Source organism: Tubulanus polymorphus, chromosome 4, assembly GCF_964204645.1.
Source record: "Tubulanus polymorphus chromosome 4, tnTubPoly1.2, whole genome shotgun sequence".
In the NCBI taxonomy this organism is placed as follows: domain Eukaryota; kingdom Metazoa; phylum Nemertea; class Palaeonemertea; order Tubulaniformes; family Tubulanidae; genus Tubulanus; species Tubulanus polymorphus.
In genome coordinates this window covers 15112213-15131982 of record NC_134028.1, presented here as the reverse complement: position 1 = coordinate 15131982, position 19770 = coordinate 15112213, and the positions used below count along the sequence as shown (strand labels likewise).

At 33.3% G+C, this 19770-nt stretch overlaps 3 protein-coding genes across 3 annotated transcripts; all 3 read right to left on the bottom strand.

The window, feature by feature from the left end:
• Positions 1-14026: 14026 nt before the first annotated feature.
• LOC141904321 (uncharacterized) lies at positions 14027-14749 on the bottom strand. Its single transcript, XM_074792903.1, has one exon. The coding sequence runs from the start codon at positions 14747-14749 to the stop codon at positions 14027-14029; it is 723 nt and encodes a 240-aa protein (XP_074649004.1).
• On the bottom strand, positions 14746-15975 carry LOC141904320 (uncharacterized). The gene has a single exon (XM_074792902.1). The coding sequence runs from the start codon at positions 15973-15975 to the stop codon at positions 14746-14748; it is 1230 nt and encodes a 409-aa protein (XP_074649003.1).
• A 39-nt stretch (positions 15976-16014) lies between these two features.
• Positions 16015-18904, bottom strand: LOC141904319 (uncharacterized). Its single transcript, XM_074792901.1, has 3 exons — positions 18099-18904; positions 16451-17798; positions 16015-16368 (listed from the first exon to the last, which is right to left on the bottom strand). Exons 1-3 carry the CDS (start codon positions 18902-18904, stop codon positions 16015-16017), a joined length of 2508 nt encoding a protein of 835 aa, XP_074649002.1.
• Positions 18905-19770: the final 866 nt, after the last annotated feature.

Below are 19770 nucleotides of genomic sequence, written 5' to 3'. Positions count from 1 at the left end.
ATCCTGAAAATGAAAATCCAGGTTTATTAAAAGAAGATTTACAATATAAAGAATTTATACATAAATTCCAACCTGTATTTGAAAGATCTGGATATAATATAAATGCCAGAGGTGCCAGACATTTAGTACAAAATTTAAAACTTTAAAAAGGTAAATATTATTATCGTGTGGATGGTGATTATTATATTGATATCACTAATCAAAGAACAAGACTAAATAAAATATTAGCGGAATCAACTTTCAGTTAGAATTAAGAGAATAAGTAATAGTAATGAAATAACTGATGTTACACAAGAAGAAAGAGTTGATAATATAACAGAATTTAGTGAAAGAATTGATTACTTCTTAAAAATAATCAATAAAAATTCAGAAACAGAAATGGAAGAGTATAGAGATCGATTAAAAAAATTAAGATCTTCAACACCCGAAACTTCGAGAAGAGATATTCAACAAATTGATAATGATTCAAGTCAATTACAATTAGTATTAGAAAAACAAATTGATAGATTAAGAGATTCAGAAGAAGAGATGAATAGTACTGGAATAAATCGAATACAACATCTATTAGAAAAAGGATTACTTGATTTAACTGATGATGAATTAGAAGCATTTCCTGGACAAGCACGTAGAGAAATTAAAGGTATGCAAGAATCATATATATGTTAGAATTCCTCGATTAACACAAAATACTTTTTATGTTCCAAATAGTATTTATTTATCGGCCGATATAAAAGTAACCGGTAATAATAATAATTATGTTGTTGATAATGTTGGAAGATATTTGATTAAAAAATTAACTATAAAGATTGGGCCAGAAACAGTTTTCTCATTAGATGATTATAATTTATTTATGCATTTTAAAGATTTATGGTTAACTAAAGAAAATAGAAATAATATGATATTTCAAGGAATCCAATCAGAAAACCAAAATAAATTAAGATCAGAAGCGCATAATGCAATATTAACTAATGCTATAGATAAATTGATAAAAAGTATATATGGAAGCAAATATAAAATTCCATTAGACTTTGAATTGATAAATAATAATGCACCTTTATATAAATACGCAATTCAAGAAGATGTTATATTCGAAATAACATTTGCTCCTGTTAATGAAATTGTAATATCTAGCGTTAATAAAGATATGAGTTATAAATTATCGAATATATGTTTAGAATATGATACAGTAACTGATGAAAATATTTCAAGTATAATTCAAACTAAATACAATCAAGGATTTTCATTATTATATGATTATATTGATAAATTTAAAACTGTAACTATTAATGCAAATGATGAAATAATTAATGAGAATATTAACTTCCCAAGAAGATCTATTAAAGGTATATTAATATTTTTTTACCATTGCAACATATACTAATGGCGCAATAAATGTTGATAATTATTATAATCCTGAAATAACAAAAGTAGAAATAACTATCGAAGGAATAGCAAATAAAATATTTTGTCAAGGAATGAGAATGATAGATCAATGGCCAGAAATTAGAAAACATTTTATGAATGAAAAAGTTAAATCATCTGAAAATTGTAATATTAATCAAATTGATTATTCTACCGGTAATGAATATGTATTATGGTTAGATTTTAGAACAACAGAGGATAATTCATTACATGGTTCTGGAAAAAAATTACAGAACACTAAAGATGGAATACAATTATTCATGAAAAAGAAAAGAGGACAAAAATTTCAAAATGCACATTTATATTATATCTGACGCGCAATTAAATATTGTAAATTCTCAATTAAATAGTGTTATGTATTAAGATTTTAACTTTAATCAAAATTTATATAATAAATGGAAGGAGGTAAAGTATATAAACATATTCCATACATCGATACACATGAAAATAATGATGGTTTATATTATGTAATACCTTGTAATATAGCTTTGATATCCTGATCCTATTTTCAAAATTTATAAAACTAAACTAATAGAAATCGATAATAATATAAGTGGTGTTGTTGATAATTTAAGTAATGTAATTGATAATAATGCAATACCTTCTACATCTAATAATGTAATACCTTCTACATCTAATAATGTAATACCTTCTACATCTAATAATGCAATACCTTCTACATCTAATAATGTAATACCTTCTACATCTAATAATACAATACCTTCTACATCTAATAATGAAATAATATTAAATATTAGTGAAAATAGAAATTATTGTGATTATTGTAAAGGTGAATTTTCAAACGCTCCATCAAATTGGAATAATCATATGAATACAAATTCACATATTATTAATGTAATAGATCGTGTTGGTATAAGAGAATTTATAGAACACCCATTTAATTATGTTACAAAGTTTGTTTCAAATAAAAAAGTAGATGGTAAAGATTTATATAAAGATTCATTAGGTGAATTTTTATCTAAGGAACGTAGTAATGATAAATTAGGTTTATCTGCTGCTAAAAAATATTAGGATCAAACATTGTAAATGAAATGTTGGAGTCAAACACTAAGAAAGATGACAATGAAAATATAGTTACAGATAAGCATATTGATATTAAAGATTCTATGAAACATAAAGTAGAAAATAATGATAAATTTGATTGGATGAATAAGCATAAAAATGAAACAACTATCGATGATGCGGTAAAAAGGGTTAAGAATAAGTATAAAAATAATAAAGAATTTGAAGAAGAAAATTCGGTAGAGAATTTGAAAAAATTGATGGGGTATGATAGTGAAAGTGATTAAAATATTAATTATATTTAACACAAATAATAATATTGGTTGAAAATTGTATAAAATAATAGTAAATAAAAAAAGGGTTTTTAAGTATTTAAGGTATTTAAGGTATCATATACGTATCTAATACATATCTAATACATATCTAATACATATTATTTGAAAATACCTTAATTTATATTTCAGTAATATAACTTCAGTAATAATAAATAACCTTTATTATTTTCAAACTTATTCATATATTAGTTGAAAAAATAAAAATAAATTGGTTGAAAATTGTATGAATAATATTTATTTTAAAAAGGGGGTTTTAAGTATTAATGTATTTAATACGTATCTAATACGTATTAGATAGATAGATATATAAATAGTTATTTTATAAATTTTTATTCATATGGAAATTGAAGCCTCAGTAATAATTTTGAACCTTTATTATTCTTTAATTTATTCATATATTCATCATGTAATTCAGTAGGTATAATTTGATTTTCTTCTAATGATTGTTGCATAGATTTTCTATCTTTATTGTAGAATAAAACTATAAATCTTATATTCTCCCTAAAGTATTTAACAATTGAATTATATTTTTGATTTAAAACCGATGTTGTTATCCCGAAATGTCTGCCAGAGAAAGCTAAATAACATAACTCACTTTCTCTCACTTTTGAATCATGTAAATTAGCGCAATCATCTACAATGAATAATGTATTTGATCCTTTATAAGTATCAGTTGCTATTTTTATACAATTATCTAAATTTTCTTTTACTGTTTTAGGATCTAATATAATAAACTTTTTTATTTTAACTATATCTCTATTATATGTTTTATTCATTTCATAAGTAGGACAGAATAATATTATATTATCAAAATGATTCTTATAAATAGTTTCTAACAAATCTAATATGAAATGTGTTTTACCACAATTGGTTACACCAGTAACTAACATATTATGCGGTTCAAATATAAATAAATCTTTATTCATTTATTCTTTTAATTTTACTAGATAAAATCCATTCATTAAATTTATCATTATATCCTTTATATTTCACCAAAGAATACTTTTTTCCTTTAAGAGATTTTGTTTTCAATACTTTTTCTATTTTGTATTCTATTTCATCTTGATTTGGTACAAGTGATAATTCTTGTTCATAGAAATAACCTAATATTTCTTCATCTTTTAAATCTTCTCATTTATAAACAAAAGGTTTAGTTAATATTATCTTTTTAATCGTAAATATTTCTTCTGTAAAATTAGGGGTATAACCTTTATAAAATGTTTTTCTATATTTAGATATTCTGACATGTTGCCTAATTTTAAATTTAGGTTCTCCGAAATCATGTGTAACAAACGCTCCATATAAATTATTCCATACTATTTCCGAATTATCTTCTTTTCTAGCTTGTATAGGTTTCATATTTATAGAACTATGTTTAGAATTATCATAACCTTTCACTAAATCATCTAACACATCGATATATTTATATGTTTCATTAGCAGTAAAATATTTCCACATTCTAGTTTTCAATGTTTTATTAAATCTTTCTATAATAGATGCTTTTTTATCTGAGTGTGTTGAAAAATAATCTACATCTTTATCAGATAATAGTTTTTTGAAATGTTTGAATATATCTATAACATTTAATATCCAGAAATATCCTTTGTTGTATTCTTCTAAGTTCTTCATGTCAATTAAATCTGATTGCCATTGTTGATCGATATATGAAACCATAACTTTTCTTGTTAAATAAGTTTTATCCATTTTCTTGTGTATTTGATATGTTGGTTGATTTTGTAACCATGATTTTAATTCACTATATTTTATATTACCATTTTCTTTATCGGATTTAATTTTATCCCATAATTCTGAAACGTTAGAATATGATACTTCACTTTCTGGGTTATAATATAAATCTCTTAAATATTGTTCTTTTTTAATCTTATTTTAATCCATTAATAATAATTTAGATTTAGTTTCAATGACTATAATTTGACTTATTTTCTGGTATAATAGGTTTATTATCATTGGAATCATCTTTATCATCAGATTTGAATTTTGATTTATATATTACACCAGAGAATATAATAACTGTTACTAATCCAATTGTAATATATAAGTAATTATTACTTCCAGCATTAGAAGAATTAGATGGATTATTATTTGAATCAATATCAGATAAAGTCTGTGATTCATTTATATCAGTTAATTTCTTTTTCTTAGCTTTTTTTAATTCTGAAGATCTTTTACCTAATTCCTTTGCCCACTGTATTTTTTCCTCAGATCTAGGCTTTTTCTTAACGCCATCACTCATTTATTTTAGTTAATTTTTGTTCTGATTCATATTCTGTTTCGACGTTTGGTTGTAGTACATCTGTTTCGTTCTTACTTGATTTATATTCCATAGGCTTGATATTCGAAAATGTTATGACACCAGTAGAAATTAATGTCATAACCGATCCTAATTGAAATGAAGCATAACCAACCCATTTTTGTAATTCAGTCATAACTAAATAGTCATTTTTCAAATCACTATATAATTTATTTTCATCATCAATTGGTATTAACTGGTTACATAACTTAGAATAACATTTGACAATACCATCTGAAATAGAATCATTTATTCTAGCTAATCTAGCTTCTTCATAAATCTTAAAATATTTTATTACTTTATCTCGTTTCATAGCATCTAATTCTTGAAAAGTAATAGTCTTAGTTAAAAATTGTTTACACTTTCCGCTAGCAATCAATAGTTCAAGATGGTGTTTACAATATAAGTAGTATTCATAATCTATATTATTATTAACTCGAATATTATTTTCAATTTTGGTTGGAATATCCTTATTATCACTAATACCTAAATCATCTAATGTTTTTTCAATATCAATACTTTTCTTACTCGATTTCTTTGACATTTATATTGGAGAAATTTAATAAGAAAAATATTATAAGTATTATAAAATGATACTAGTATCTCTTTAGGTTAATACTAAATTGACTAGGTTAGTTAAAGTAAAAGAATTTCTATTCAAATCTATTCAAAATCTATTCAATCTAATGTCAATTAGAATTACCAAAAAAAAAAATATTAAAAATATAATAGAATTCACTAGCAGTTGAAGTTGATGTTTTTTTATTATATTTTATTTAAATTAGGATTTAATATCTCACTACTGTTGTCTATCTATTAGGAGCAGTAATTATAACTGTCCATATAAGTCATTTCGGATTCTCGATAATAAATCCTAAAACTGAAAATCAATTCAAAGAAACGACTGGTGGAAATACTATTTCATAAACACGTATATTTTATTCTACAATCATTATCGATTTCCACATTCCAAGCTGCTCGGCAGCCGAGCGGTAAGGTATGCGCGGAATGCAGAAATCAATAAAGTATAATACAACATCTGTCACTGTGTGTGACATTAACAACAGCTGAATGACGCAATTGAAATTCCGGCAAACGTAATGCATTGAAAGCCTATACAGTATGGCTAAACTGCTACAGTCTCATGAGTTGAAATATCCATAATTTCTGATTCCACATCCATCTATCTTCTCTTTCTTGATTCAATGGTCTTCATTTTGTTATCTAAAAGATAAATATCTAGCGTAGAATAAAACTTACTTGAAAATGTAGTTGTAAAATATTAATTACAACACTTAAACATGGCCATTTGTGGCGCATCTTACCAGGATAAGTTTTACATGTTTAACGTTTCTCAACGCCTTAATAACAACAAAAACAGTACTTACATTTATAACTGTAAACTCCTAAAATTGTGTTTATAGAGAGAATATCCTATGCCTTCCTATGCTTATAACTGCCAGTTATTCACTAGCTAAACACTGTCTGATCATCATATGTTCCTTTGTGATGTAATTGATTAATCCTTTTCAACTGAAATAGCACATTCGATCAATATTCAAATGAGGTGCGCCGCATTCAACTGAATATAACGTGCGACAGATGTTTTTGTAAACAACCTAATACAATTACATATAGGCGGTTTGACATAGATCGAGAGTAACCGGTTTTCTAAGCGTTTAAGCTTCAACGTATTTTTCATTATGTGTTGAATTCCATAATTCAACAAATGTCTTTGCTTTAACCAGTTGATCTAAATATAATTTCATATCTAGTTTGTTAGATTTAATTATGTTTTCCTTCTTTTCTAAAGGCCTTAAATTTCTCCAGCTCCATATTAGCTTCTTATTAAAATCATCACTCATGTCAAATTTAGAAATCGGCAACACATGATCAATATGAAAGTATTCACCGTAATTATCTATATTCATTTTATCATCGAATTGATATATTATCCATGATATGAAAAATTCATCTGAACAACCCAATAAATTAGATAGTGTTTCTGAATGCGTTTCTTTGTTGAATAATTGTGTTAATCTAGATCTTAAGCATTGTTTCAATCTCAAATTAAGATCTGTTTGATATCTTCCTCTCATATTTTCTGCCATATAATAATTATAATGTTCTATATTATCTTCTCGGTATTGTTTGGTATATAGTTTAGTACAAGTTTTACAGCAATATTGAAAACCATCTTTGATAATCTCACGCTTACTAAATTCTGTTAAAGCTAATTTATCTAATTCACATTTAGAACACTTCTTGTAGTATATATTTATAACACCAGTGTTATTTGTAATATTGATAGTTTGTGGTTGTTCTGATTCCATTTTAATATCAAATGTTTTTACTAAATTGATTTCCATATTTGGAGTTATGATATTTTGATTAAAGATGGTGTGATTTATTGCTTTGAGTATAATATTTTCCACAATTACATAAAACGCTTTCATTAGGATTATATTTACGCACAACAAATTCATCATCTAAATTACATTGAGTTCCAACATCTTTAAATGATTTTTCATTATCTAATTCACATTGAATACCAATATTTGATGAATTTTCATTATAGATAATTGGTTTATCATCAAAATTTAAATAATATAATTGTCTTTTTTCAATTCTTAACTTAATCAAATTATTGTAACCTCTAGAAAGTATTAAATCATCATTTCTTTCATTGAAAGGAGTTTCAAGAATATTTATAATTTTTTCATCTAAAGTTCCTTTATGATTTAAAACTGTATTAAATATGTTAGGATTTTTGATTCCATTATCTATCAGTTCAATAATTAAATATGCTTCATTTGATAATATTTGATTGATTATAGAAATATTATCAATTTTATATTGTCTTCCATACACTAAATTTGTTGCTGAGATATAATTTTTAATGTTAAATAATGAAAATAAGTTATCATTATTCATATTTCTAATATGGCTTTTAGATTTTAAATGTTCATTATAATATCTTTTATCACTGAATGATTGATTACATGTATCACATTTGTATGTTTCTTTTTCATTCTTTAATTCTTCTAATTTAGTTTTTAATATATCATCTTTATATTCTAATTTCAATTTATTCTCTAAATGTGTTTTAGTTTTATTGTGTCTTGATTTTTAGGATTTATCTATATTGATATTACATGTTGGACAGAAGTACTTATATGCTTCCATTTTAATACTAAATTTTTTTTAAAATTGATTTTAGAAGTTCAATGATTTATATATGTATTATTTCAATCACACTTTTCTAACACTTTAAATGTTTAAAAATCTAACTCATACAAATATAAATATTGAAATAATGTTTAAAATATATCTATATATCTATTCTATAAGAGGTCACACTTTTATATTGAATAATCTATCAATTTAAATGTTATTCATGTAAATGAATATTTTAAGAGTAATAGGGGTAATGGGCTTTCAGGCTAAAGGTTGAAGGGGCGAGTGAGTAAAAAATGAAAATAACAATAATTTCCAGTTGAATTAGGAGTGTGCGCGACTAATTCAACTGGAAATTATAGTTATTTTCATTTTTTTACGAGCTCGACCCTTCGACCTTTGGCCTGAAAGCCCATTACCCCTATTACTTATACTTGTTTTTAGTAAATACCTTGTGCATTTGACAATGATCGGTATGTACTGTAGGAAATATAGCGTATTGATGGTATTGATATAGAGTTTGAAGCCCGCGGCCGAATAAAGTATTATATTCTTTTATTTTGATACCTCGTCGACATAACAGCTTTTCTCCGCTATATCTCTTCGGCGTGTTTAGTTTACATTATGAGTTTTCCGGTTTGCTCGGCTACCCGTACTGGCGGGGTAGTCTAGAGAGGCCAATGAAAACTCCGGTTTGCTGAACCACCCCTCTTTGCGGGGGTGCGGTATGATGTTTGATCTGACAGTTTCAAGTGGTTAATGGCTGTTTCAAGTGCTTACAACGATGCTTATTACTTCGTGGTACATGGTGGTTTAAAAAAAGATTTCATAATAATACGCTCACCGCGTGGGCTTCGTAGAAAGACCACTACCTGTGACCTTCCCAAATTTTAATTGTCCTGTCCGATTTGGTTTCATCCAATTCAGAGACTGCCTTTTCCAGTTAGGGCATTTTTGGATCACGTCACTCCAGGAAATGACTTAACGCTTTTGGGCCCCTTCGTCGGTTCCACATGTTTCATTTGAGCTATAGACCACAATGGTGACACCATGATGGTCAGTAACTGAGCAATTGAGATATCCCCGAGTCTGAACACTTGACTTCGAATTTCGGAAATTTATCATGTAATGATTGTTTTCAGACTACTAAGGAATCATCATTGCAAATTCATCACTGACCATCACTGACCACCAATGACCAATTCAAACTTCTCGAATATGAAAACGATATACCACGTTATGGTGTCAAACTAGAAAGGATTCGCCATTGAAAATTTATAACTTGACCATCACTGACCACCACTGACCAATTGAAACTTCTTGAAAGAACGATATACCAGTACCGCATTAGATGTGAAACAAGAAAGGATTCGCCATTGAAAATTCATAACTTGACCATCACCGACCACCACTGACCAATTGAAACTTCTTGAAAGAACGATATACCGGTACCGCATTTGGTGTGAAACTAGAAAGGATTCGCCATTAAAATTCATAAATTGACCATCACTGACCACCACTGACCAATTGAAACTTCTTGAAAGAACGATATACCGGTACCGCATTTGGTGTAAGCTAGAAAGGATTCGCCATTAAAATTCATAAATTGACCATCACTGACCACCACTGCCCAAGTGAAACTTCTCAAATATCGTGGTCGAATTCGAAAGTGCTTGTCGTCTTATTGCTATTTCTAGAAACCAGCAGAAAGTTTTGCAACTGTTTTTGAATGGCGTTGACATGATGGAAATTTATTACCCATAAATGGGTTACACATCTGGATCACAGCACCTCACTTGCCGCAGTGCGTTATTTTCACTGCATAGTAATGCTAATACATAAACTTTTTTACTGCTTGACTCGAATCATCTGAACAGTACTGCGTTTGAAAACTCAACGAATAGAAAATGTTTGCGGGAAGCGCCTACAAAAAAAAGTTATAATAAGATTAATTAATCGATGCATGAAAAACAATTAAATCACAAGGTGACTAACACCCGTCTTTCAACCAACCAATCTGCGCATTTCCAATTAATTAAATCATTAAACGCATTGGGTTTCTAATATTTGAAATCATGTGATACAATAGTTGTTCTTTAGACTTGGCCACTTTCATTTCAGAAAACTGCGGATGGGTCTCCACATTCATAGGATACGATACGAGATTCGTGGGTACGAATGATGAATACAACTGATAAAGCGCCAATTTCACTGATTCTTGCACATAAAGGTGTTTTAGAGTAATCTAGTTAACAGGTGTGTTTTAGGAGTATTTTGAATTTAAATTCAAATCGGGGTTCATGACGAATATTGAGCATTCTAGGGCTGGAGCAAGAAACGTGTGGGATCGTCCGCCAATGGTATCGCCAAAGAAATAATAAGGAGCCAGTCCGTGGTGGCTATTGAAAGCGACGACCGCATGTGAATGCATTGATTGAATGACATCTCAAAAGTCAGATTATATAAAATTGAACATGATATATGGATAGGTAATTCCATATATACTGGTAAAAATGATGCCCAATATGTGATATAAATGTTCAAATAAAAAGTAGAAACCGAATCCATAATTCAGTCTGGTATTGTTATAACATCAAACACTCAAATTTAATCCTTTGTTAGATTGTTAGCCAGTGTAGATGAGCAAGAATAGTGGTCCCTAATTTTAATGGGGACTGTTCAACAAGTTGGAGTTTGTGTAGAGATGAATGAGTTTAAAATGGAGTGGAATTTAGATAATACTGTTTGAATGTCTATTACTCAATCTTTTTATTGATCATAAAAAATTGTGGTAAAATATTTGACTCTAGGGTTGGTTTTAGATTGTATCTCTCCACGCCAGAGGTAATCACGGATATTGGACTACAGAAAATTCCTTGTGTACAGCTCAACTTTTTAAATCCCTGGGAAATCTCGCCACGGATATATCTCAATAATGATTATTTTTCCCACAAATTCTCCCCTTCGAAAAACCTAAACAACCAATGTACGCTTGCTCTAAGTTTGCCAATGCACTATTGTTACCTTTTCTAGCTATTTGCACTAGCTGTTTGTCGCAAATAGATTGCATCCTCTATTACAGGAGTAAAGGATACAGCTCTGGGACCCGTTTCTCAAAAGATAGTTTAAATTAACCATCATCCAATACGATACATGACTAAATACATTGAAAAAGATCAACTATGTACACATTTCATATTTCAAACCATGTTTTATCATTAGAAAATTACGACACAACGTTCGATCTCTCACTAGAGATAATCTTTTTGAATTTGTACACTGAGTTTTCGTATCGTATTATCGTATTTTCAATTCTCTGCTTTTGAGTCAACAAGTACAAAGTTATTTTAGCAATGAAAATTTAATTGTCATTATAAATGTTAACTAACCACTGGTAAACTTACTAACTTTTGGCAACTGACCTTAGATCGTGGAATGGTCTCAGGTGGCCTGCTGATCCACTCTTTATTTATACTACTAAAGAAATATACAGTATAAGACGTAAAAAGTATATGAACATATTATTCATCTTTATATCGCGATAATTCGTGTACGTATGATTGAAAAACGATATTCTATCGAATCTCATGGTACTTATGATTATTGTGTATAGAATCAATAATTAGCAACCCTCCACGGATACGAAGCGGCCTAAGTTTACATCCTACCAAAATTATCCTCGAAACTCTCAGCATTATTTCAAGGGTCGGTCTTAGAAAATATATGAAGGACGTGCTCACAGGTTAACGAGGCCAAAAATCTTCCCCAAAATTTCAAATTTTTACAAGCAAAGATAATATACTTCATGCTTTTGGTGCAGAAAAAATACATGTCCACAAAATGCAAATTGTGTTTTCAAAGTAAACGATTGAGTGTGCAATTGTTTCGAATTCAATGTTTTCCCATTAACACTCCGGTATTTTTCAATAAGATAAGTCAAACTATTGTTGTGATGGCCAGTTGAATACTTCATCATTATATTGAAAGATATGTTAGACTTAATGCATCTTTTCTTAGGCCTTACAGCTTTCTCTATTGGTTAGCGTTGTGATCACTCAAAATTAACCATAAGTTTGAATTCTCACTGATCTACTACATCTCTATAACAAAAAATATATTTCATATCAGGCAATTAGCTTTGATCTGTGGTCAGTGGACAGCAGCTACGAAACATTTCAAACTACATTATCATTCCATCTATTCATGTATATATAATATGATATGATATCTTCTTTGTTCAGTTTAAAAGTCTTGATCGTAAAAGTTTGACAAGTTTCGCATGTTGGTACCGATACGCACGTTCACGCGAGTGAAATGTGCACGTTACAGGCTCAAATGCGCACGTTACAATTACAAATGGAAACGTTGTTCGTTCAAAACCCTACGTAAAAATCTTATGCATTTTAGCGGAATTTCAAAGTTAGTTGGCTACCTACAACAAAAATCGGACAAAGCGACAAATTCAAATGTAAGAGCTAGTAGTACTAACGAAGGATTCACTAAACATATAAATTACTTATGGGGGTTCTGGTTAGCACTGGTAACTGGTCTGTACTGGTCAAGCATTGGTCAGTTAAACAATTTTTAGATTAATGCCCACATCATATCTAGTTATTTGACACCAAACAACTTAATTGTTTGCAAACAAATAATTTACTATAGAGTCAGTACTGGTCATGCATTGGTCAGTTAAAAGACCATGGTCCACGCCACATTTGATACCAAACATGATTGGATTGTGTCGTTTCGAAAATTTATCTGTTGGGCAATTTGTGGTCAGCCCATGTTCGTTAGGTTCTTATTTTGCGGGCATTTTATCTCGAACCACCGAAAGTGTCGTTACGAGTGTAACGGTGGAGAATTGAACATAGAAAAACGTGACTGCTTGGTTAAGATATCATAGCAAGAGTGTCCTTTATTTTACGTAATGATTACAAAAGAGTATAGTACGCATGCGCGGGCCAGCAAAGATGAAGAGAAACCGCAGATATAAACCAGATGTAAACAGCTATATGCATGAATAGAATTAGTAACGCTTGACTTCAATATAGTTATGTAAGTTGGGTGAGAATTGGGACGCAGTTTCCGACATCCTCCCCGGCCGAAAAGTGTTGAGAAGAAAGTTAGAGTTATTGACTGACACATATTAAAGTTCGTAAATAGCACTTCTAGGATCTACTAATGTTTATGATAAGCTTGGAGAGCCGAGAGCGTTAATATATATATATAATACGTGGTATAATCCGTGGATTAATAGTTATCCATAGGAATTTTCGCTATTCTTTCGCGTGCTTTAATTGCCGCCTTGCGATTCGGTCGTTCGTTGCTTGGCGGCGATTCAATTCGTTCGATTTCTTTAGTTTCGAAGCAAAACTTATCCACGTTTAGCTCCAGTGGATATAGTTTCCGAATAGCTCGGCAGGTGGTTCCGTGCGCAGTTTTTACGTGAGCCGCTCGGATATAGCCATCCTCCGAACTCTTGAGTACAGATTTGATAATACCTAATTTCCAGTGGTGACGTGGTGTATCTTTATCATGTATTATAACCACGTCACCAGTTTTCACGGTGTTAGCTTTCGCGCCATTTTTCTTAATTTCGTTTGCGTGGCGTTCACGCAGTACTGCGAGGTACTCATTTTTGAAGCGCTTCTGAAAGTGTAGAATTATTTGCGCTCGGTGAAACGCCATTTTTTGAAGAGACTGGCTAACTTTACCTTGACCGAATTCTGGGTCGAAAATTTCGGTCTCATCGATACTTTCACACGGAATCAATTCGACTTCGCGACCGAACAGTAACGAGTTCGGTGTTATGGGTTTGATATCCTCGATCTCTGACGGGATGACGGTTAAGGGGGCGGTTATTTATCGTAGCTTGTATTTCTTTAATCAAGGTTTGTAATTCGTCTAATGATACTTGTGCATGCGCTAGAACCTTTTTAATAGCGGTTTTGACGATGCCGATGCATCTTTCATGCACCCCCGCCATCCACGGCGCTTGGACCGGAGTATATTTAAACTTCATTCTTTTATCCGCGTAGATTTTTTGTGCGTTGTCGGATGAAGCGATTTCATACAGACGTTTTATCTCAGCCTCCCCCGCGATGAAGGTTTTTGCGTTGTCCGAGTATATAATATTCGGAGCCGAATACGAACTACAGAAGCGTCGGAATGCCCTGATGTAAGAATCAACGGTTGCGTCTGTAACTATCTCGAGATGAATTGCTCGAGTCGTACAGCATGTGAAAAGACAAATATAAACTTCATTTTCGCCGCGGACGTATAAATGGCCAGTAAAGTCGATGGCCGTAGCGGTGAATGGTTTTAGCTCATTGACCCTGAAACTGGGTAATGGTGGTGGTGGTGGTGCTAGATATGGGCGACCGTACAATCTTTTGCATGTCACGCATTTCCTCAGTATTTTCTTTGCTAGAGATCTAAGAGACGTGATCCAGAAACGTTTGCGGACTTTGTTGACTGTCATTCCTGTGCCGTAGCAAACACCGATTCGTGTGCATCCCTGACAATTAATGACGCTAGGTACGACTGGTTTGGGATGAGAATGGGTTCTTTCCGTGCTTGGGTTATTTCAGCATTTCTGAGCCTGCCAGCACATCTCAATGTTCCTTTCGCATTGCGATAGACCCCTAATTGTCGCACTATAGTCGGACACTTTGATGTCTTGTGGGTGAAGTAAGAGTGGACTTCCGGATATTCCTTCAGTTGGACACTTTGTATCCAGATGACTTCTGCCTCTCGTATATCGTCTGCTGAAATGATGTTTTTAGATTTTAACCCTTTTCTGAAGGCTCGTTTGACCAACGCGGTGACCCGTAATAGTCTTCGATAGTCAGTGAAGTCCTGAACCTGTATGATCTGGTCTATACCAGTAATTTCCGCCTGACCGGTCCTTGTCTGGAATTCGTTTTCAATCTCTAGGCTAGCGACGAGTATGACCGAGGTGTCTGGTTGGTCGTCGGGAGGTGGTTCGTCTTGGTTTTCCATCCACTCTGGCCCAGTAATCCACATTGATCTCATGAGCTCGTCATATGTGGCCGCTCTCGAAAGGATGTCTGCTGGATTTAGCTTCGACGGTACGTGCTTCCACTCATGCACATTGCAGAGCTGTTTAATCGCTGTAACTCGATTTTTTACGAACACTTTAAGTTCCTTTTCTGATTTCAACCAGTACAGGGCTACAGCTGAGTCTGTGAAATAACGATTGTCAATGCCTGCGTATTCCTTCTCGTAGATTCTTCTGATTGAATCGGCGTATTTCGCTGCCATAACCATGCCCTCTAATTCAAGTTTTGGGACTGTCCACCCGGCCTTTGCTTTAGAGATGACCTTGTTTTTCGAGCCTATAAGACGTATTTTGTTGCCTTGCTTTCCATATATAACACAGCCTACCGCACTATTTGGGGCTGCGTCGCAAAATACCATAAGTTTAATCGGTGACTCGTTGTCGAATCCGAGCCACCTCGGAAATTCGATCTGATGAGTCTGATTTAGATTGTTGTGAATGATGCTCCATTCCTTTAGCTCGCTTTCGTCTAATTCTTGATCCCACTCTATGGACGACTGCCAGAGTTTGTTGATAAACACCTTAAGAGTAATTGTAACTGGAGCAACCAGACCTAGTGGGTCAAATACTGCCGCTGTGCGTGATGCGACCTTTCGCTTTGTTATCGTGGCTTCAGTCTGTGTCATTGATTTCCTGGCTATAGTTATGACGTCATTATCTGCATTTCAGGTCATTCCTAGCAGTGGCACTGATGTTGTATCTCTCACATGGATATCTCGGTTGGTTGCCTTTTTCATTAGGAGTTGAGAGTTAGATGCCCACTGCCTCAGTCTGAAGTTACCCCGTTGCATTATCTCCATAGCTTCTTCGAAGTATTCAGATACTTGGTCTTCTTTGCTTAATGTACTGAGTAGATTGTCAACGTAGAGTTTCATACCCATGTCCTGTGCCACCCACGAGTCTCGGTGGGCGTCTAAGTGTTTCGACAGGACAGCCGCCAGCGTGAATGGACTCGCCGTAGATCCAAATATGACGGTATAATGTTGGTATGGGACGATGCCCTTCGATGGATCGTTATCCTTATACCAAAGGAAACGTACGTATCGTCTATCTTTCTCCGCTAGTTGAACTGACAAAAAGGCTCGGGCGATGTCGGCTGACATAGCGACTACACCCGTTCTGAACTGCATGATCAGTGAGGGCAGATCCACCAGCATATTGGGCCCTTGGTATAAACAGTCGTTCAGTGAGGGCGCTCGCGTCAAATACTATTCTCAGTGGAGTTGTTGGGCTGTCTTTCATGATGAAGAAGTGTGGGATGTAATTACAACCCTCTTCCAACAAGGCTTGGTCTGGGTTTGGGATTTCCGAGACAGTATTCTTCTCAATATGCTCTTGCATCACCTTGGTGTATGCGCCCATAAGTTCAAGGCGTTGTAGACGATGAGTTACTTGTTTTAATCTGTACCTACTCTGGGTTAGATTGTTTTGAAGTTCTGAGTGGTCTTCCTTCCATGGTAGCGGTGCGTAGTAGCAGTTATCCTTGTACTGGATTTTCTCTTTATAATCCTCTAAGAATATATTATCCTCTATGCATCCTTGATCTTCGAAATGGCCAGGGAATTCGGCGGTATTATTCCTCAGGAATTCGTTGAGTATCGTGTCACTAAATTTTTGGTTAGCATCCCCGATCTCTAGCATATCAGAAACTGCGGTAAGCGTGAATGCATGTGGATTGTGGTCATCTTTGTACAACGGACCATAAACAAAACAAGCGAGATTAGAAAATTGGATGATTGGCCCACCGGGGATATTTTCCGTACGGTTTTCGAGGAATAAATATAGGTGACCGCAACCGATTAATATATCCACGGTGAATAACTCAGCTTCGAAATTATCCGCGAGGTGGTCTAATCTAGATATTTCCGGAAACTCAAGACATTCGGCCCATCGTTTGCGATATATGGGCTTAACGATTTCATTCGATATGGCGACATCGATATGTATCGTACCTTCGGTGGTAACGATGCCTACGGAAGCGATGTCATACACGCGTTTTGAAGTATGACCCCCAAAACCATTTACGGTCAACGATCGTTGGTAGCGCGGTTTTAACCCGAGAGCGGCGGCTATATCCTTGCGGATGTAACTGAGCATGGAACCGTGGTCGAGAAGGAGATTTGCATTTTTAAACTTATGACCATTATTTTCCAGATTAATTTGGCCCGTTTCCAACAAAACTATATCGCTGGGAGCAACGGCAGCCTGAATCGCATTGCTTTCACAACTATATTCCGATTGATTTTCGCATGTATTTTCCGACTGATTTTCGCATGTATATTCCGTTGTTTGATTCGACAAACTTTCGCATGTTTCGCTCACAATCTCGTGATTGTGGCCTCGATTCGCATTTGGTTCGATTAATCCAATGTTTGTGTTTTTGTTTTGTATCGCTGCGCATCCAGTCGTAGTAGTTAAATTATCTCTGTGTAGACTCGTGTGGTGTTGTCTGTTGCACTCATAGATCTACCCGAATTCCGGCCATTTCTTACTCGATGGTTCGGTTTCAGGTAATTAATACACAGTTGCCTCTCTTCAGTTTTCGCTTTTCGATTTTCGAGATTTAGATGACATCTGGTAGGTCCATGTTCTCCGTCGCAGAATGGACACTGGTATCTTCGCTGGTTTCCGACAAAGGACGTAGTTGTCATTCTCGGTCGCTGTTGGTTAGACGATGTTGATGTGATTTCTCCAATGTTTGCAAGTTGTTCTTCGAATTTCTTAATAAATTTATCGAGTTCAAAATCACCTGCTTGGCCACATGTGCCCATCTTTTCGAGAAAGACTCTCGGGATTTTCTTTTCCATTGATGTGACAATAATTGAAGCACATGCGTTGACATCTACGCCCAGGTGTTGTAGAGATCGAATGTTGGCGTTGGCTTGATTGAGACGCAAAGTTCATAGCCGCTGGTGGTAATTCGTAAAGGTTGTTTACGTAAGCGCGAACTATTTTACGTTTCTGTCCGAATCGATCCGTGAGTATTGATATTAAGGAGTCCAAATTAGAACCGGACGCGTGGATACCCTTAACGGCATCAAGTGCGTTACCCCTCAGCTGCCCGATTATGTAGTTAAATTTAGTGATTTGTGAGAATTTACCCATCAATACGTCAGCTTGTATTGTCTCCCAAAATGATGTCCAATCAGTATAATTCCCGCTGAACGTTGGTAATTTCAGTTTGGGTAACTGCGCGGTCTTCTGAGTGTCGGTATCCTGGATCTGCTCAGGCTTGGTGTTGTGATGATTAAGATTTTCGAGGTACTTTTTTATTTTCAAGAGTCTTATGCGTTCCTGGCTGCGTCTTTCATTCGAATCTTTGATTTCTTTTTCGAATTCATCGTCGTCTTTTCGCATTTCTTGGATTCTTTCTGCTAACGTTTCTCTGAATTCGTGGACCAGTCGCATCTCGTCTAATCGTGCTTCGATTTCGGTTGCATCGTCTTCTGCGATATTGACTTCTTGCATAAGTATTAGGATTCGCTCGTAGTTCGTATCAAATGTGTCGATATCCGCATGTCTTCGCTGGTCCAGCGTTTCTTTTTCTTTTGGCATTTTGATCGTCTAGAGGTTTTGGTTTGTGTTATCCTGGTCACGGCACCATGTCGTTACGAGTGTAACGGTGGAGAATTGAACATAGAAAAACGTGACTGCTTGGTTAAGATATCATAGCAAGAGTGTCCTTTATTTTACGTAATGATTACAAAAGAGTATAGTACTCATGCGCGGGCCAGCAAAGATGAAGAGAAACCGCAGATATAAACCAGATGTAAACAGCTATATGCATGAATAGAATTAGTAACGCTTGACTTCAATATAGTTATGTAAGTTGGGTGAGAATTGGGACGCAGTTTCCGACAGAAAGACCGAATCACTAATTAATTCACCAGATCTTTAATTGCTGAAAATGAAGATTAGTGTTTAACTAATAGTCCTTGTCTGAACAAAATGTCTCTGGTATGGGTGCTATGGAATCATGTCCTTAACTGTACACCGTACTGTATCTTTGTACTGTATCTTTTTATGTTCACTACAGTAATAGGGAATATGTTGTTTCAGATCAAAGGTCGAACGGTCGAGTTCATTAAAAACAAAACATTAAAAGTAATTTAAAACTATAATATATTTTCATAACCGTGTACATTTTATATTATAACTAAATATTTATTCTAAGATATCAATAATTTAAAAAGCATATTGTATTAAATCAATTGGTCGCTCCACTTCGCTACTGCTCCGCTCCGCGACCAATTGATTTATTTACAATACACACATTCATATAATCAAATATATTCAAATAATAATAATTATTCTATTATTCAACTGAAATACACACGGTTATGAAAATATATTATAGTTTTAAATTACTTTTAATATTCGTTATTAATGAACTCGACCATTCAACCTTTAACCTGAAACAA